At 38.4% G+C, this 21,482-nt stretch overlaps 1 protein-coding gene across 1 annotated transcript in view; it reads left to right on the plus strand.

Moving 5' to 3' along the window:
• The window catches only part of CD96 (CD96 molecule), a gene marked incomplete at both ends in the record, with an annotated part of 98,414 nt that extends 88,454 nt beyond the window's left edge, over window positions 1-9,960 (plus strand). Inside the window, 5 exon segments of the mRNA XM_080696510.1 lie at window positions 4,601-4,666; window positions 5,381-5,470; window positions 7,473-7,570; window positions 7,573-7,598; window positions 9,852-9,960. Coding sequence (XP_080552636.1) covers window positions 4,601-4,666; window positions 5,381-5,470; window positions 7,473-7,570; window positions 7,573-7,598; window positions 9,852-9,960 — 389 coding nt within the window.
• Window positions 9,961-21,482: the final 11,522 nt, after the last annotated feature.

The raw sequence follows: 21,482 nt of genomic DNA on the forward strand, positions 1-21,482 counted from the left end.
TCTCATTCTATTTATCTCATTTCTAAAACACTGTTCTCCCTCCATTCTTTCACTTAGCTCCTCTTATGTTTGGTGCAAAAAAAATTTTATTCCTCTGACTTAAAATTCTGTCTTCTGGCACCCGGCATGGTGGCGCACGCTTGTAATCCCCGCGCTTGGGAGGCAGAGACAGGAGGACCGCGCAGGTTCGAAGTCAGCCGCGCTGGCTTAAGAGACCCTGTTTCCAAAAATTAAAAAAAAAAAATAGGTCTGGGAGTGTAGCCCGGAGGTAGAAGGGCTTCCAGGAACCCCAGAACCACCCCCCCAAAAAAATTCTGTCTTCTGTTAAAGCATCACTTTCTGGGGGTTTCATGGGTATCACCATGGTGAGGTATTACTTATGAAGCTATTGAGTGTCATCTTTTCATGATGTGAGGGCCCTGTCTATGGACACTGTGATTATGGCAGGAGTTACCACAGTAGCTGACACCCACATGTGTATTCTGGTGGCAGGGATGATGCTGTTTTAGTACACATTTTCCTCAAAGGAAAGATGAGGCAGAAGACCAAGAAATCCTGTTTGGAGTCTGTATCTCCACCTATTGTTTACCAACTCTGTCAGTGTTTGGAGACAAAAAACAGTACTTAAGGAAATCAGTGCCTCAAGTAAGATTAGACAACCAAGAAATAGCTCATCACAAGTCTCCTGAATATGTAAAAAGATGCCAGAATTTCACAAAAGTTTAGTTCACATTGAGAACCCTTCATGAGTAACAAAAATTATTTGTGATTTTATCAAAAGAACTGCCAAACTTCAAGTTATAATGGATTTTTATATGACTCTAAGCAGACTTTCCTTACAAAGGGAAATATATATCTAATATGTCATAATGTTATTGACAACTGTAAACTGGTCATAAATGAATGTCCAAGACTTATTGCAACTGAAGGGAAAATACTATGCTATTGGAGTTGATTCAATTTTTAACCATAGATGAGAACCCTTCTTTGTTGAACAAACTTTATCAAGAGTTACATTTAAAGAAGTTGTATGAAAATATAAAATTATGCTCTGGAAAATCTATATGGCTTTGAGAAGTTCCAACAACACAGTCTATTCCTGTAAATAAATTTGGGGGTGACATTGATAATGTACAAGAGAAGGATACTTGTCAGGCTGGTATTTACCATCTAAATGTCAAAGTAATATTCATTCATTGATTTGATGAAAAGGGATTCTCAAATGACTTAAAAAGGAAACTGGCTAGTGTATTGAACAAACATGATGGTTCCTGGAAGAACACAGACTATTTCAACCAATTAAAAGACAATGGGAATATAATTGTACTAGGAGACTCCCAAGGAGACATGAATGGCAGGAGTTGCCAGTATTTATTACATTCTGAGCATTAAGTATCTAAATGATGAACACAGATGAGCTTTCCGGAAAAATATTGTTTTAGTGAACTATGAATCACTGAAGGTAGCCAACTCTTCTTACAGAGGACTCTGTAAGCATCTGTTTTTGGGAAGACCTCTTTCCTATGGGAACAACTGATGCAAGAACTGTTCATCTCTTTATCTTGCTGAAAGGCTCTTATTTATAATATATTTTTAGTCTTGAAGTTTCTCTCTTACATTACTTAAGTATTTGCAGACATTTTGTATCTACTGAATGAAATGCTTTTCTTCACCTCACTCACCTCCTCACCAAAGTCCCCATGAAGTTTTTATCAGATACAAAAAGAGTAAGAAAATAACTCCTTACTTTTCCAGAATGTATTTTGTAGTTTAATTTTATTATACATTATAACGGAGGAGTCTTTTACTTTGGGAAAGGTTGTAGAAGTCTGGAAGGAAGTTTTATGAAATGGTCAAATAATTTGCATAGTTTTATAACTATGGCTATTTTTATAACTTAGTTGGATTGTGGTGATGATAACATCATCTCTTGAAACTGGAGTATGTTAGATTATTTTGTTCAGGGAAAAATCAATATTTAACCAGAAAAAAACTGACTCTCTATATTTAGTTTGAAAATTACTAGTGATACCTAGTTCTTGGGAGGCTAAAACTAGAAGCTCACAGTTTGATCATAGCCTTGGTAACTTAGTGAGGCACTCTGCAACTTATTAAGACCTTGTTTCAAACTAAAAAAAAAAAAAAAAAAAGGGCTGAGGGTTTAGTTTAGAGACAGAATGCCTCTGGGTTCAAGCCCCACTACCCCCTCCCACACAAGCACCTGATGGTGGTCATGCATTATTATCACAAAATGCTCTATATTGATAACTGATAATAAAAATGAAGTGGAAAATCATTTTGTTTAAAATGCCTGTTTCCCTTACAAGGATAGTACTAGTTTAGCTAGTTTTACCTTAACATAAATTGGTATGCTAATTTATCTCATTCTTTCTTATAAACATACTTTGAAGAGATACAAAATAAAGATATCAAGGTCTGAAAGTAAGTTAAAGGTGACACCATATTGAGCACAAAACTCTAAGTTTATCCAGATCAAATTGCCTTTTTCATTATTTTGCCTAAGTCCAGGCATGATAACAATTGCTTTTGAATTTGCTTTTTCTCTGTCAATCAAATTTTTGGCTAATGACTTAATCATTTAAAAAAAATGTTCATTCATCATCATCTGTAGATCTTGGTCCTCTTTCTAGAACAAAAATAATAAGAAGAATTATCCAAGGGCATATATGCAGGTTCAAAGAGTTAGACTGAAGAAAGAAACGTGTCCCTGACCCAGGCAGATCTAGCACTGCAGAGCGCATGACAGAGTGCCTGTGAACAATCCCCCAAAACACTGCCTTGTGCCTCTTCTCAACGGCCTAGTCATACACCTCTGTCAGCAGCTGCAGGTGCTACTGACATCTAGGAAGGGACCCAGAAAAGGGGGAAGGGGAGGCTAAAGATTTTTTGTTTTATGTTGGTTTTGTTCATTTGCTTTGGTTTTAACACAAGAAAGCACTTAACTAGAAACATGTGTATGTTAATGTTTTAAATAAGTGATTATAATGTTTCTACTGATGACATCCATATAGTACTATAGTTATCTTTTTTCTTTCTTTCTTTTTTCTTTTCTTTTTTTTTTTTTTTTTGGTGGTACTGGGGTTCCTGGAAGCCCTTCTACCTCCGGGCTACACTCCCAGACCTATTTTATACATTTTTATTTTTGGAAACGGTCTCTTAAGCCAGCACGTCTGGCTTCAAACCTGTGGGATCCTCCTGTCTCCGCCTCCCAAGTGCGGGGATTACAAGAGTGTGCCACCACGCCCGGCTTTATTTTCTGTTATTGGAGGCCTGTCGTCATATCCAGGTGTGTGCCAAGAAGTACATCTTTTTTTTTTTTTCCAGAGATAGATCAATAAACAAAATGAGTTGATAGGTCTATTCCAGAAGCCTGTGTACTGCCTGAGCTTGCTGTCATCCACTCAAGGGAAAGCTCTGCCTCCAAATGCCTCGAAGGACTCACCCAACAGCTAACAAGACCTGCGGCCAGCCAAGTCTGGTACTCACTGATGACACAGTTCAGTTCCCACAGTCTAGAAAAATGTCGGGCAAGCCACAGAACAGCTTATTTTCTTCTCTCATGCCTGCTCCACCAGAGTCTTCAAAGTCCTAGGCACCTTACCTCTTCTGAACTAAAGGCCACCATAACATTTCTGAGCTTTCATTAGCCTGTTTCTTTTGCTTCCTCTATGAAATGAGCATAAATACAGGGAGAATATGTGTTCTGTGGCTGGAGAGATTTTTATTAGTGTTTGCTTTCCATTCCTTCCTCTCATTTTAACTGACGTACTTTAGTCCATCTGTGTGGCTATCACAGAACACCACAGGTTAAGTAATTAATTTGTAAAGAGAAGAAACATTTTCTTTATAGTTCTGGAGGCTGGAAAGCTCAAGATCAAAGCACTGGCATCTATCTGGTGAGGAACTTCTTGCTGTGTTTTCACATGGCAGAAGGTGAAAGGGCAATGGTGAACCCTGCAAGAAACCTTTTGGTAAAGTCAAAATTCTGCTCAAGAGGAGAAGATCCCCTCTGACCTAATCACCTCTTAAAGGCTCTACATTGTAATGTTATTATATTGGCAACACCTGATTTTTGGAAGGGGGCTCCTTCAAACCATACCAGGCTGTGATCAGAACCTTCCAAAAGAGAGGTGTCTGAACCACAAGTCACCCCTCAACTCTTGCTTGATTTTGAGACTGTCTACTGTATGCCATAGGACAGTTTAATGATAAATGCTATAAGTAACCATTACACTTTCATAACTATTGGATTCAATTAGTAGTTAAGAAGTAAAAACAGAATGATTGTTCGTGAATTGACTTTTTCTTTTTTCTTTCTTCTTTCTTTCTTTCTTTCTTTCTTTTTTTTTTTTTTTTTTTTGGTGGTACTGGGGTTCCTGGAAGCCCTTCTATCTCCGGACTATACTCCCAGACCTATCTTTACATTTTTATTTGGAAACAGGGTCTCCTAAGCCAGCACGCACGCGGCTGGCTTCGAACCTGCGCGATCCTCCTGTCTCTGCCTCCCAAGCGCGGGGATTACAAGCGTGCGCCACCATGCCCGGCATGAATTGACTTTTTCAATATGTTCTTCCTTTAGCAATTTCGTGGACACTCAGTGAGTCATACAGTTCATCCCCCTCAGGGGCAGGCTCAGCACTCCATGGTGAGTAGTGGGGAGGAGTTAGAGACTTGGAAGGCTAGCTTTATTTGGACACAGGTGGAAAAACAAGAACGGCTAAGATTCCAGTCTCAGAAAAGCATTTAAAAGTATATCTTGATGGTGAAAAGTTCTCCCAGCCACTCAAAGAAAATACAAGTGACCAAGACTCAGATTTGTCTCTGTTTTATTTCAAAAGGAAATCAATATGGTTGCATTGTTGGCCAGTTATACCCATGAAAAATACCTTGTAATATTTAATTTTTCATTGGAAATGGAATGATTAGTTAACATGAATTTGTCTAATGTTGCAAAGGAATTCTTATTGACCTTATCAAATGCATTGGGGTGGGAGAATCTGTCTCACCAAGAGAGTAAGGATAAGATCTTACCTTTCCATGTCCTCGCTTATGGCGTTTTTCCATACCACTTAAATTTTTTGTGGAGATCCTTTAGCAAAATTTTTGTTGTTTAGAAGTTTGCAGCCTCTCTTCTTTAAGCCAATAGAGAATTTCACTGATTTGGTAGAAGTTAGACAAATCTCAGTATCTCAGCCTTGTGAATTGGTTCTTAAAAGTTATAGAAAATATTTAAGGGGCACTCAGGGCATTCAAATTGAGATTTTTCCCAATAGTACATAAAACCCAATCATGATTAATACCACTAAATCAAATTTTGATGTCTCTTAAAATGAACTCAGATATTCCTTTATATTCCTAGACGATGTCTTCAACAACACAACCAGGGGATTCTCAGATGTCCCCACAACTGCCAGTGGATCTACTAAAAATAATCACATCTATCTCAGCAGTGAGTGATAGTTTTGGATTTTATGTTTTGTTCACTCCACAAGCATTTATTAAATACCTTTTCAGACACTATACCAACGTTGGGGCATATAGTAATGAATTAGCTTTTTGAAGATTATAATCTATTAGAGATAATATATAGTAAATAATTATACAATTGAGCTTATTTGTGACAAGAACTATGGTAAGGTGTTGTTAGAATCTAAAAGAAAGACCTGATTTTAACTGGAGAGCAGGAAATGCTCTGATGGTATAATAGTTAAATTAAAATGTTAAAAAAGAGAAAGAATGAACAAGGTGAAAAGTCACAAGAACATTTCAGGCCTGTGAAAACATAGTCTGAGGCAAGAAAGAGATTATCTAAATAGAGAGCGTTCCTGTAATTCAACTAATAAAAGTTTGCCAATGCAAAATGCCATCCCTTATTTTATGTCACATGAGAGCAAGGGATTCAATAAAGTTAGAACCTTCCCAGTGCAGGTAATGATCGTAGGCTCAATAAGAGTATTCAACTCTTTCACGTCAATGGGGGCTCAACTGGCTGGTGAAATCTTCCCCTGGGTTATTTCAGGGTTGTTTCATCTGAAAGGTCATAGGGTCTTCTGATCATTGGAGCATTATCCTGTATGTATCATGTCAGTGGAGCTGTGAACTAACATCCTATTGACATCTTTAAGATACTGGTGTCCTCCTAAAGATCTTTCTACTTTAAAAATGGGGCAAGATGGGATGTCTGCTTCTCCACTAAGACGTTCCTGAAGCAATACTCTCATTTTTCTATATTTGGAAGGCAATATGTAGACATTGATGTAAGACCTATTTTAAAATTTTATTCTTTCATTTCTCTAAAACTTTGGAGGTAAAATGTTATATTCAGTATATTACCAGTATAGAGCCTAGTAAAGTTCGAATTAAATAACAGGGTTTTGCTCAGTCCCCAGTTGACCATCCATGTGGTTGTCCTTTTGAGATCCTGCTACCCCAGCCATTTGTCCTGTGAACTCTCTGTACAGACTCTTCACCACGTGGTTAGGCATTACGGGTCTATCTATGTGAGCCCCCAGATTCCCCTGAGTATCTCTGTGACAGGGCCGGGGTAGGGTGGGCACCAGAAATACCTCTAGCCCCTGGATGTGTGTTCTAAGAAAAAGAAAAACCTTCAGCACTGATACCCAGTGCTAATGTGATCATCTCACCTCTTCAATCCATGAGATTGTGAAAAACAGGAAAGATTAGGTAGCTAATATTTTAAGTCCAGTTCTTTGGTCTTTTTTCTGAGATTTTGCTATATGAAAAATAATTATAAAAGAACCTTAAAAGCTTCTCTCCACCTACAAGGAATTTACCATTTAGCTGAAACAATAAGAAAAACCAATCCAGATAGCTTTTGCCCAAATGATCTATATAATCCAAATATGTAAATATCTATCTATAATGTATAAAAATTTCACTGAAGTGTTGCTAGAAAAACAAAAGCATGAAGATAATTTAATCACCTCACATTAAAAGAATAAGCTAATTAATAAAATAAATGTATAAATAAAATATTATATTTATTAAACAATACACTTACAAATAAATAACTCATTGACTTAATTTATAAATAAATACTAAATAAAATTAAATCGAGCTATTGAGGAATTAACCAGTCTAATAGAATCAAGACAATCTTCATGTGAGACTGTAGAAGGAATTCTAAAATTGTGCTTTTAAAGAAAAGAGATCAGGGACAGAATAAAGTTTAAGTAGTCCCCCATTTTTAATTAAAGGGATATGTATTCATTATGCATATATATGCATATATACATAGTCATAGAAAACTTCTGGTATGGTATATTATTAACTATAAAAACATACAGACATGCTCTCAAAGTGTAATCATTGTCAGAGATACCCTATGGCCCTTGAAGAAAACATGCTTCAGGGTAGAAGTAGCTTAATTAATCCTTATTCCCAAATGCTAAAGTTTGGCACTAAAGTCCATTCTCTTTTTGTCCTTTTAGGTATTATAGCTAATAAGCCCAAAGATGGAATGTCCTGGCCTGTGACTGTAGCAGCTTTGCTCTGTTTCTGCATGTTATTATTTGGTCTTGAAGTGAGAAAAAATGGTGTCAGTACCAAAAAGAAATGTGAGTATCATGCTAAGATGTGGAGGAACTGTTCATTTTTTCATTATGAAATACTTGCATGATACAAAATGTTACCACTAAGTGGTGCTCCTCTCATATTTTAATGAGCAAATGAGGCTCACAGAAGCTCACAGAGGCGCGCTAGCTCTCCTGGCATTGCCTAGTTGCACAGGCCAAGTGTGCAGCTCCTGACTCGGTGTCCCTCTCTGCATTGGCCTGCTCAAACTGCAGCGCTCATCAGATGGTGCAATTCAGTGGGCATGAAATGAGAACCGAGCCTCACCTTACCTCAAAACTAAAATGGAATTTTCTATTAATCTTCATTATTTTTTCATTTTCATGCATCTTTGAACTGTCCAGGCCCAGCTGGGCCCAGATGCTCAAGTGTGAAATTGAGTGAGAAGGTAATTTTAAGAGATTTCCAGCTGCTTTTCATCAGAGTAGCTTTTACTGCCCTTTTCCTTTTTCTCTAAGGGGATAAGAAAGCTGCTTGGGTTTCCCTTCTCTTTCTTATTGAATCATTTTCCAAAATCCCTCCCCATGCAGAAGTCTGAAGTTCATGTAGGTTAAGCCTCACTTTTCAGACTCGTCTATTTTGGATGAGTCTGGATTAGACTGTGATTACAGGAGGCCCCATAATACACAAAGCTGACCTTACACGGCTATCTGATATATCATTCACCATCATGCAATATGCTCTTTTATTTTTCTTGAGTATCCTTTAAGAGTCTATAACCAATGCAGGCAGTCTTTTAGTGAATAAAATGCTAAATCAGGAATTGGAAATTCTGGGTTCTTTTCTAAGAATGACATCTTGACCACTCTATGTCCTTAAGAAAATTCATAATTTTTCTGAAAAGACAAAAATACAAGTTTTTTAGAATGGTACCCACCCTAAAACTGTGTCTAGTGGTGCATGCCTGTAATCCCAGTGCTTAGGAGGCTGAGATTGGAAGATTGCTGAGGCCAGCCTCAGCAATTTAGCAAGACCAAGTTTCAAAATGAAACAGGGTTAGGGGTCTTGCTCAGAGCTAGAATGCCCTCAGAGTCAAGGAGTAAATCCCCATTATCCTCAGACCCCTCCAAAAAATTGAACCCCCTTTTGATATATTTTAAGTCTCCATTAAAGCATACAAACACTAGATAATAGAGATTAGGGGATCTTTATGATAAAATGAGCAAATGGGATTCTAAAAATCTGAACTACTTTTTTGTTGTTTTTTATTCAAATGTCTGTGTTATAGGGAGATAAGAAACACATTCATTCTTTCCTTCTCCCTCTCATAAAATTATGATGCCACAGATTTCCAGGCCATGGAGATTGTTTGAGTCATGAACATAAAGATGCTCACGGATATATTCCTGTTTCCTGCTATCAAGAGGGAACATTTATACAGCTAAACCCCACACTCACCCATATGCTTGGTGCATTTCTAACTGTGCTAACATGAAAGCACTCTGTACACTGATTTAAACAAAAGGGATTCAGGTATCATCCAGCTAGTACCAACCAAGTCAGGGATTCAGAAGGGCATTACCTCTTGCCTCTGCTGGATCCTCAGGGTAGACATGAGTGTGTGCATAAAGGTTGGGTATAGCCTTGATAAAGGGGCTATTGGAGAAACTTCAGTCTTAAATCCCTGCATTTTAAGATGTTGCCTCTAGAGAAATGTTTTAAGCAATGTAAGAGGAAATTTTCCTCTATCATGAGGCAGTTGCCATAGAGAAGATGGATTCTGCGTAAAAGACTTCAAGTGATGGTTGAGCAGATTTCTTAAAACCTGTGAGACTGTTTTATCTGTTGAATGACAACAGTAATAACTAAGTTTCTGGATACAAAAAGGCCCTCATGTTATGATAAAAGAATAAAAGTGCTTGCAAACTAAGAATACTATGCAAGTACTGCCGGGCGTGGTGGCACACACTTGTAATCCCCGCGCTTGGGAGGCGGAGACAGGAGGATCGCGCAGGTTCGAAGCCAGCCGCGCTGGCTTACGAGACCCTGTTTCCAAATAAAAATATAAAATAGGTCTGGGAGTGTAGCCCGGAGGTATAAGGGCTTCCAGGAACCCCAGTACCATCAAAAAAAGAAGAATACTATGCAAGTACTAATTAATGGCATAATCGGGGTGTCAAGTGACAAATAGGACTAGTGAACACAGGGTTAAGCAACATAAATTCTGAGAGAACTAAGAGGGTATATTGCTTTCTCACCAATCTGTCTCCTATTTAAAAAAAATATTTTGTTCCTAGCATGGAAAGGCCTCCACCTTTTAAGCCACCGCCACCTCCCATCAAGTACACATGCATGCAAGAGCCCATTGGAGGTGACCTGCCCTGTCATGAGATGGAGACACTCTAGTCCTCTGAGACTTCGCCATACAGCAGAACTCTGCTGAAATCCTATCGCAAAGGTAGATACTGTACTTTGTTAATGTAATCACCCTCCAGCCAAGCCCTTGGTACCGCTGAAATGGATGACAGAAGTGAATGACCTATTTCCCCAGCAACTTGCCCTCTGTAGGCTGCATATGACTGAAATTCAAACAAGACTGAGAAGATTAAGGCACAGCTCAGACCCAGTGCCAGTTGCAAGAATTTTATTGCTCATCATGTAAGAGATGCACATTAGGCTGCTGCCATTTAAAAAATTGCAATATTTTCACTTAATTCTCTGATTGAAAGGACAATAGTGATTTCAAGCATACACTTATATCAGAAGGGTCTGGACCTTTTTTTAACAACCTAACCTACTTGTCAAAATCATGATAATCTCTGATTTTCATTGTGTACCCTAAAAAAACTACAAGAAGTACAAGATCGTTCAAATAAGAGTTCCAAATGAGGAAAAGGTACAGCTAGTCATCATACTGAAATTCTGTTGTTTATTTTCACTGAAGGAAAACAAAATATCTGGCCCAAGAATCACATGTCCAATTTTTTTTTCATCTTTCTTTTTATCATGTTCAGCCCAAGCTTCTGCCACATGGATCAAGATCAGAACAGATCAAAAAAAGAGCAAGCCACCTAAGTGTGGTGGCACACCCTTATAATCCCAATAGTTGGGAGGCTGAGCCAAGACAACTGGAGGTTTAAGGCCAGCCTCGGCAACTCAGTAAGGCCCTCAAAAAATTAGGGAGGCTCTATTTCAAAAATATAAATAGAAGCCGGGTGTGGTGGCACACGCTTGTAATCCCAGCATTCGGGAGGCTGAGACTGGAGGATTGCAGTTCACGGACAGCCTCAGATACTTAGTGAGGCCCTCTGCAACTCAGTGAGACCCGGTTTCAAAATAAAGAATAAAAAATAGGGCAGGGGGTGTAGCTTGGAGGTCGAATGCCCCTGGGTTCCATTCCCAGGCCCGCAAAATAATAAATAAATAAATAAATAAATAAATAAATAAATAAATAGCCGGACATGGTGACACACGCTTGTAATACCCACACTTGGAAGGCTGAGACAGGAGGATCATGCAGGTTCAAAGCCAGCCTCAGCTACTTAAAGAGACCCTCAGCAATTTAGTGAGACCCAGTTTCCAAATAAAATATAAAATAGGTCTGGGAGTATAGCCCAGAGGTAGAAAGCTCCTGGGTTCCACCCCCAGTACCACCAAAATAAATAATAAATAAATAAATAAAATAGGATAAAATAAAATAGGACTAGAAATGTAGCTCAGAGGTAGAAATCCCCTGGGTTTAATCCCCAGTAGCATGAAAGAAAGAGCAAGCAAATAATCAACTAGTCAGCTAGATATAAGACTCCATTGTCCTCTACAGTTATATGAGCTAAGATGTTTATAGTGTCTAATTTGCCTGAGTATGAGTGTGTGTGTGTGTGTGTGTGTGTGTGTGTGTGTGTGTGCCGTGTCCACGTCATACAGTGACCAAACTTTTATATCAGTAAGCAGGGCAACCTAACTCCAATCTAACTCATCTAATTCTCATTATTCTCTTTTTCATCTGGGGATTTTTCCTGTTCATCAAAACTGCCTGTTTTAATGGATAAGAGCCTCATGTCAGACTGATGAATTAAAGCCTGCCCCTACCAACCTTTCACAAAACAGTTCAAGTAGAATAAATAGGTGGTGAAGAAAAATATATAGTTAGCTAAATGTGCTTTGTGTTCAGCAGAGTTTGTGCATGAATAAATGACCGATTCCCCCAAACCCCCCAAACCCTCCCACACTCCTTGTCCCACAAGGGAAGAACAGATATTTGTTGAAAGATACAATGATAGGCAAATTCTGTGCTTTCATCCCAAAGGGAATCTGTTTTGCTCATTTGCAGGATGCTTAAACCCTGTTCGCACATGAAAATAACTTGTAGTTTATAATTTTTCAAAAAATGCCATGGCTTTTTTGCTTCCTATCACTTAAACCAGTGCCTCTGGTGAGTGGTGTTTGGGCAGAGTTGCAGACGTCAGCATTCTCAGTTGACTCACATGTTCAGCCAAAGTTGAGATGGCTGAGCCCATGGATGTCCCCGCTCACTGCTTAGAACCTTGGTTGGGTACTTGGCTCTCACAGTTTGGGTCATCTCTAAGATGAGCCATAATGGTGCGTGCTTCCTGCTGTTCACACCCTGGGACACTGAATACAACTTAAGAGTGTAAGCCAGAGTCAGGATTAATATAAAGCAAGTGAGGAAGCAAAGGAGCAAAGCTGAGGGACATAGCCAGGCTCTGGGGCACGCACTAGTGCAATCCCAAGAAAGACTGCCTGATCCATTCTTGAGATAACGAATATGATTCTGCAGAAATGGCCAAAGTGTGACTTCCCAGGTTAGAGCACAGAATATACTTTCGTTTCCACCTTGATCTGCCTTTGACCACTGGCTCTAGAGGAAGCCTGTTACCTCACAACAACATGAAACGCAAGCAACCCTACTGAGGTGCACCTGTCAAGGAGCCCAGGCTACCTGCTGACATCAACTTGCCAGCCTTGTGAATGAGCCTTTTTGGAGGGAGAGCCTCCAGTCACATCTTCAGATAACTGCAATCTCAGTTTGTAATGTGTCCACAATATTGCAAGAGTCAGAACCACCCAGCTGAGTTTATTTTTCTAAATTTCGGATCCCCAGACACTATGAAAGAATAAACGCTTATTGTTTAACACCAACAAGTTTGGGTATAGTCTGTTACATAGCAACGGTTAATCAATAGGACCCATTAAAAGAAAAATTAAACTGTTTACCTTCTTTAGTTATCTATATTTCCTCATTAGTTCTCAATTCTATGCATACACACATACTAAATTCTATGCATACACACATACTATTGCTTCATGTTTATAATTATTTTTGTTTCATTTTGTTACAACTAAGTAATTTGAGCAAGTTATTGTGATTTTATTTTGTTTCATTAGGAGACATGAATAGAAGTTGAAGTTTGGGGATAAAAAGTGGCATAGTTGGAAATACATAGATGGTGTCACTAAAAAGTCTATTTTTTTTTTTTTTTTTGGTACTGGGGATGGAACCCAGTGGGCATTCTACCTCTGAGCTACATCCTCAGCCCTATTTTTTTATTCTTTATTTTGAAACAGGGTCTCACTGAGTTGCAAAGGGCCTCACTATGTAACTGAGGCTGTCCCAAAACCATAGTTCTCCTGTCTAAGCCTCCCAAAGGCTGGGATTACAAACATGAGCCACCACAGCCAGGTTAAACAGTCAGTTTTATAGTACAGCCTAAGTCTGTATAATTTTAAATTACATGGCAAATCTCTCATAGTGTTTTTTTTTGTGTGTGGGGGGGTGTCTGGGGATGGAACCCAGAAGCATTCGACCTCTGAGCTACACCCCCTGCCCTACTTTTTATTCTTTTTTTGAGACAGGGTCTCACTGAGTTGCAGAGGGCCTCACTAAGTAGCTGAGGCTGTCCACGAACAACGATCCTCCAGTCTTGGCCTCCCGAATTCTGGGATCACAAGCAGGTGTCACCACACCCAGCTCCCTCATAGTATTTTAATATAAGCTCTTCCTTGAAGTACCATATTCGGTCTTATTTAGTATCGTATATATACAAGTTCTGGTCAGCATTTGCAAATCTACCTGGTGCTTGAATAAAGTAAGCAGTTGCTCTTCCATGGAAGGATGCTCAGTCAGTGATTCAGAGAAACTTTTCATAAACCCGCAAAAGAGAGGGATTCCAGGTGCCTTTTACATAGTGCTGTGAACTTGACATCTCTCATTTGTCCAAACTGACAGCATTGCTTGCACCTTATATTGTGTACAAATAAATTCATTCAGCCTATCTCAAACAGCAGCTCTTTTCTCTGGAAGTTGACTTATTTATATTTCATAGAAGAAGCAATAAGTCTAGATTCTAGGTCATAAAATGTCTGAATGTCTTCTTTTGCCACCTTCATTTTAGTGAGAATCCATATGTAAGCTTTTGGGTTTGTTTTTGTTTTTTGCTTTTGGTACTAGGGATTGAACTAAGAGGCATTCTATGTCCAAGCTACACCCCATCTCTTTTTTTATTTTTTATTGAGAAATATAATCTGGCTTAATGGCTGAGCGTCTTGCTCAGGTGGGCTTCAAACCTGTAATTCTCCTGTCTTACTGTCCCAGGTACGGGGATTATAGGCATGTGCTACCATGCCTGACTCCATATATAAGCCTTTTTTAATCACTCATTTCCCAAGCATTGTGTGTTACATAGCTTTGTTATTCAAAAATAACATTTTTCTTACTCCCTTGCACCATGAGCATACTTTGGCCCTGGGATTGACCAAGTGATTTGCTTTGAGCAATGAAATATCATGGACATGACCAACCCAAGACCAGAAAATTTGCTTGTATTCTTCTTACTCTCTTAGCCTCTGACATTGCCATGAGAAATTTCTCAGAGAAGCATACTGGTACCAAGGAAAGATGGTTCATGGAGTAGGGCAGAAAGAACCACTCAACCGCAGTGTAGATCAGCCAACTTCCAGCCTAATTGCTTCAACTGATGCATAAATGAAATATTGCATACCATGGAAATTCAGTGACTATTACAAAGCACATTATTGTGAAAATAGTTCACCTATACTCAGAGAACCAGAAATAGGCATTTTAGCCGGGCATAGTGGTGCACGCTTGTAATCCCAGCATTCAGGAGGCTGAGACCGGACGATCGCGGTTTGCAGACAGCCTCAGCTACTTAGTGAGGTCCTCTGTAACTTAGTGAGACCCTGTTTCAAAATAAAGAATAAAAATTGGGCAGGGGGTATAGCTCAGAGGTCAAATGCCCCTGGGTTCCATCTCCAGACCCACACACAAAAAAAGAAAGAAATAGCCATATTTTAGCTGACCAATTAAGTCACTTTAGTCAAAAAGGGCCTTTCCCTTGATTCAGAATGGTTTGGTTCCAATTAAAGAAGATGTGGCTTGCTTCACCAAATTAATGTTACATTATAAGTCTTTAAAATCATAAAACAATTGTCTAGGATGGGTAATAGAGGTTATTTAACAAATAAAGAGTTAAATAAAGGCTCTGTGTATGTGATATTTGCAGTGCACAGGTTTTATTCCTTGCCTTAAGTGTTATTTAAGCCTCTTCCCCAATATGTGAGCTGCTCAGTTTGAGAACAGTTCTGATGCCAATTTCCTAGCATGGATCTGTATGACTTAACCACTACTTAGAGCCCTTAATGCTCATGTACGATGCTCCATTGGAAATGGGCTCTTTATTTTTTGTCTCTTTTATAGTGACTGTCAAAAGTCACTGATCCATGCTAGTAGAATATTAGAAAATGTCCCACCAAAGCCTGGGAAACGTGAACTCTTCCTAAATTCTAACTTCTCAGGATCTAGAAGATTTGGGGTGGCAAAAGGAGCTTGAATACTTTATCTTCCTCTCCCTGGCCTCCTGTCTCCTAGAAAGCAGTAGTTCCAAATCAGAGAGGCTACCCAGTGCCATGCCCAGGCTGCCTCTGACATGTTTTCTCAGGTGAACTAGAAAGCTATCAGCCTCTGAATATGGCAAAAGTACCTGGGATTCCTTCCTGTTCTGACATAAGGAGAGCAGCCTGTGAATGAAACCTATAGGGAAACATCAGTATGAAATGGTCTGAGACGGCAATGATTTAAAAACTGCCTACATATACGATAAAGAAAGAGCTGTCACTTCTGATCAGGATGAGGGAGATATTTTAAACCTTCTATACAATGGTAGATTTCACGTGGTATTTTCTGTAACACTTAAAACTCTGTTAACGACCCCTCAAAGAAAGTCCCTTGGAGGCTCAGAGGCCAGGAGGCCTGACTAGGGATGGGAGGGGAGAGGCCTGGGAAGGAGGGAAAATGTGAAATGTACAGAACTTGGGTTTGCCTGTATCATGGGACCAGTTGGGATGTAGGCATGGGTCTTGGGGCGGTGGGTTTGCTGCTTCAGGGATGATGGAGCTGTGCCTTGGACTAAATGTGCTTACCGTGTGACTCTTCTATTCCTATGACATATTTAAGTGATGGGACTGGGTTTGTTGCAAATAAATTATTTTTTTCTGTTAAAAAATAAAAGGCTCTAAAGACACATGGTTAGAAATAGTAGAACGAAAATGATGATCCAGTGGTCTGATTCCCATCTAGGGTGTGAGCAATCTTCCATTTGCTTTGGTATCTCTTTTTACTGCAGACAAGAACTGTTTTGTTTGCATTTAAGTAAATATTGATTTTTTTTAGCACCCACATCATTTGTTACAAAACTTGTGACAGAAACCAAATAATTGATCCCTGGGGTTATGATGTCCTAGAAAGTGTGGGGGGAAAAGAGTAGGAAATATAAAGAGAAAAGGAAAAAATTAAAATCAGAAGCTGGAACGTTTAGAGAAACATTTCCAGGCCAGAGACAGTGAAATTACATTTCTCAGATGCTCCGAGCAAAGAAAGAGGTTCTTGAAGGTTGCCTTTGGCACCCTGAAATGGGGCAGTGGCTTTGGCTTGAGCCTAAAGCTGAATCTGTAGAAATACAGATGCTGTGTTCTAAGATGAGAGCTGAAATACATAGAGTGAGTTTTTGACAATAATAAGCAAGGCTATGCCAACCAGCTAGGGATTAGAGTCCAGCAGAGACAGTGAGAGTTACCACCGTGGGAGAAATAGACATTAACTGGACTGTTGTTCCAGCCAGAGGTACATGGCAAAATAGTGAGAACAAGGATTTTTATTTCCCAGATCTTGCAATCCACACCCTAGATTCTATAATTACCAATGAGGATCCATGCTACATCCGAGAAAGCAAAGGCCACAGAACAGGAGAATGTCACCTTGGCAAGGTCAGGGCCAGGGAAGACTTTTGAAATTACTCTTAAACCCAATATAGTGCAACTGTGATGAATCTTAACATTAGTTGAGTGCAAATTAATACAGAAAAAGAACAGTAGAATCTACTTTTTTCTCCCCAGACAGCATCTCCAAGCCTTTTATATTTTGCTCCATTCTTTAGCTGTTCTCACTTAGATTCCTCATGTTTGTTCGAAGGCTTAGGGGATTGTGATGATGGGGAAGAACACGGAGAAAAATAAAGAGGAAAAGCAGCAAATCCAATATCAACATAAAACACTAAACATAAATGGGAGTGTAAGCAGCTATTCTTGGTAAATGCCACAAACCTTTGCACATTCATCCTGAGTTTAACCAGACTGCTCCCCATTTAATATACAAAGAAGATATATCACCAAATAAAACTCCTTGCAGTATTATGCCATTCATCTTTACCAGAAAATACTCAAAAGTGCTAGGAAGGCAAAGTGAAGGAGTTGGAACAACAGTTACATGGATTCTGAGAATGAATTTTGTAATGGACAGTAATAGACAATTAATAATGAATTGATAATAGATATTCTATTACTATTCTATTTAACCTGAGAATAGCATACAAGAGTTAACTTCTCTGTTATATGCTTCCTCTCTTCGAAACAAACACCTGTTAATGATGAAGGGTAAGAAGGAAAGGAATTTAAGAATTCTGTCCATGGCAAAATCATTTTTGCATCTCTAGTTTAGTTTGAAATGTGCGTGATTTTGTTTTATAAGTAATTGGTTTGCACTGCATTTTTCTTACTCATACATAGAGCTATTGTGCTGGTTCAAAGGGACATTATTTGATGACTAAAAGAGCTTAGTCTATAGAAATTTATTTCAATTCTGTGGTTAAATACATGTAAGTGCTATTTCTGAATAACTTCTTTGGATGTCCAGTTAAAAAGTAATGGATTCTACACTCAAATACATAATGCAAAAAATCTCTAAAAACTACTACTTGCCTTCAGTGAATATAAGCACTCACTGGGTGAGACAGGGGATCTCAGGTTCAAGACCAGCCTTAGCATCTTAATGAGTCATCAACTTAGAGAGACCCTGTCTCAATTTTTTTTTTAAATATCAGGCTAGAGGTGAAACTCAGAGATTGAATGCTTCTGGGTTCAATCCCCAGTACCACACACACACACACATAAAATTATGTATATATACATAATATGTGTGTTCATATCTACATCTATGTATATGTAGCTATATTTATATTTATATATATTGTTATAGTATATAACAATACTAATTCTATAATCATATAGTTATATATGTATACTATATAAAATGTATACATATTTATTTCATTTATTTCTATAACTACTGATGGGTCCAGCCCGTCAGCGGTGGGGCTGAAAAGGAAAATGAGTGCCGACGACCCGAACAGAAACACACGAGCCGGAAGTTGAGTCAAGCAGAATCTCGTTTATTTTTCTCGGACAACCCAATTTAAAGCAAATAACCACAAGGGGGATTTCCAACAGGAAACTATTCTAACCTATCATGCTAAAGGTCACTCTTGCATGCACAAAGCACGTAACTTGTAGCCAATCATTATACAATGCACGAGGGGTTCACGAGCACGGAAGCATTATATGAGCCAATAAGGTTCAACATTACCAAATTGGGCTAGTGGGGGCAAGGGGACAAGTAGTTACGCCCTCCATATCTGCTCCGCGCTACATGTAGCTGATTCATCGGAAGTTTTGTCAGGCGGTTGAGCAGACCCCAACAACTACCACTATGGATATATATATGTGTGTGTGTGTGTGTGTGTGTGTGTGTGTGTGTGTGTGTGTATTCAGATATAATAAATGGAAAAATTGGTAAATTGACTACTTGAAAATAAAATAATTTGTATGGCAAAAAACAAAATCAAAAGTTAAATGATAAACTAAGTGAAAATGTAATATATATCACAGATAAAGGTCTAGGATATGTATCTGATAAAGAACTTACAAATTTTGAGTATAAAATATAGAAAAAAATCCTATGGGAAAATGGACTGAAGACATGAACCAATTATTCATGAAAAATATTTAAATAACTCTTACGCACTTCAAATAATTTTCAGATTTATACATAATAAAAGAAATGAAAAATAAAACTTCACTAACACCATTTCTTCCACATTTCCTTGTCAAGGATTTCAGAAGTTTGGCACTATGCGCTGCTGTTCAGGCTGTGGGGAAGCAGTCACTCTCGTGCATTGCTATAGAGAGTACGTGTGCGTCAGCTTTTCAACGCTGTGACCAATATAGCTGACAGGAGCTATTTATGGAGAAAATATTTATTTTGGCTCATGGTTTCAGTTTTCAATCCATAGTCAGCAGCTCCGCTGTTTGGGGCCTGAGATGAAGCAGAGCATTATGGCAGAAGGAAATAAAGAAGGAACACAGTTCAGCTCATGACAGCCAGGAAGCAGAGAGAGGATGAAGCTGGGAACAAGATATAGTTCCCAAGGGCATGTTCCCAAAGTCCCACTCCCTCTACCTAGGTCCCATCTGCTACATTTTCCACCACCTCCCAGTAGTCCATTCAGCTACAAATCCTTTAAAGAATTAACCCAGTAATGAAGTTAAGACCCACGATCCAATCACTGTCTGAAAAACCCATCTCTGAATACTGCTGTACTGAGGAATAAGCCTTCAATGCAAAGTCCCATGGGGGATACTTCATATCCAAATCATAACAATGCCAAATGGTACAACCTAAACAGAGAGGCATTTGACAATATCTAGCAAAACTACATACTAAAGTATCCTTTGACGTAGCAGTTCCTCAAGAATTTATCCCACAGATATTCTAATAACATTGAACTATATATGCACAAATTATTTATTTATTTATTTATTTATTTATTTATTTATTTATTTTGGTGGTACTGAGGTTCCTGGAAGCCCTTCTACCTCTCAGCTACACTACCAGACCTATTTTTTTTTTTATTTTTTTTTTGGAAACAGGGTCTCCTAAGCCAGCGTGAACGGCTGGCTTCGAACCTGCGCAATCCTCCTGTCTTCGCCTCCCAAGCGCGGGGATTACAAGCGTGCGCCACCACGCTCTGCTTATATTTGCACGAATTTATTCTTGACATCGTGATTTGTAATTGCAAAGTATTATAAACCATCAAAATGTCTAATAGACCTGGTTGAATAAACTACAATAATGTTGTGTTGCTCAGCTTCCTGTTACTATAATGAATACTTGAGATAATCAACCTGTGAAGAGAAAAAGTTGGGGTTCATAGCTTCAGTCTGTCATTGCTCGACCCTGCTGTTTTTGGGTGGGTCTGTCGCAAGAGAGCATATCATGGTAGGAACATAAGGTGAAGCAAAACTGTTTACATTATGGCCAGAGAACAAAATACGGGAAGAGGAAGTGGTATCACAATCCCTGTCAAAGGCATTCTTCCAGTTTCCTAAAGAACTCCCACTAGGTTCCACTGCCCGAAGCTTCCACCACCTCCCCATAGGACCTCCCTGGGACCAAGCCTTCAATACATGGGCTTTTAGGGGACATTCAGCTTTGAAGGAGCTCCCACTGAATAGCTTTAGGATAATATATGCACCAATATAATTAAGTAGAATAATAATTCTAAAACATTTAAAAAGAATAGGAATTCATAAGTCCTTGTCAGTAACAAATGATATAGATATGACATCTACATAATATAGCATATAATATATAATATATCCTATAATAGGTATATATATGTAATATACATCCTATAATAGGCAGGTGATATATCTTTATCATCTACTACTGGCATATATATGTATATTTAGAAAGAGAGAGAGAGAAAGAGTGAGAATGAAAAAGAGAAGAAAGGGCCCTCATCTCAATCAGAACACTGAAAATGAACTGGTAATAAGGGGGCAATACTAGAATTGGAAAGTTATTATTTTGTAATCATTATAATAAAGATTCCATCTCTCTAGAATCATTAAGGGATACTAAACCAAGGAAGAAATCTTGATAAAGATCATATATTTGCATGGTTTCTATTTATCTCTCTGCAGAATGCTTACTACTTATAAGGTAGTAAAAAGAAATAGTATTATGTAGTAAAGAAATTAGACAAGTCATTAAAATTAACATCACCAGGGAAGCACAGAGGGAAATCATGGTCCTCCATATGTTGTACTTTGGGTAGAATACATCACATGAGTGGTATTAGGAAAGAGAATGAATAAAGTAAATCCAATCCTGAAGTAACACCAAATAAACACAAAATAAGAAATTTTAAAAATTTGGAATATGGTCTAATGACTAGATAAAAGTACTGCTTACTCTGTTGTGGTTATGTAAGAAAATGCTCATATTCTTAGGAAATACATTGAAATTTTTGGTAGTAAAAAGCCATGATTTATATATAACTGTCAACTGGGCGTGTACACATTTGTGCATTTGCAAACATACATATGCACACAGATGGAAAGAAAAGCAAATGATAAAGTAAAGGAGATAAATTATTAAAGATAGATGGATCCACATAAAGGAAATGTTTGGTTTATCTTTCCTACTAGTTTTAATTTTGCAAATTTTTTTTGTTTGAAATTGTTTCCAGGTAGAAAGTTTAAATAAAAAGTATCTA

The sequence above is a fragment of the Muscardinus avellanarius genome, assembly GCF_963383645.1.
Source record: "Muscardinus avellanarius genome assembly, chromosome: 5".
NCBI lineage: Eukaryota > Metazoa > Chordata > Mammalia > Rodentia > Gliridae > Muscardinus > Muscardinus avellanarius.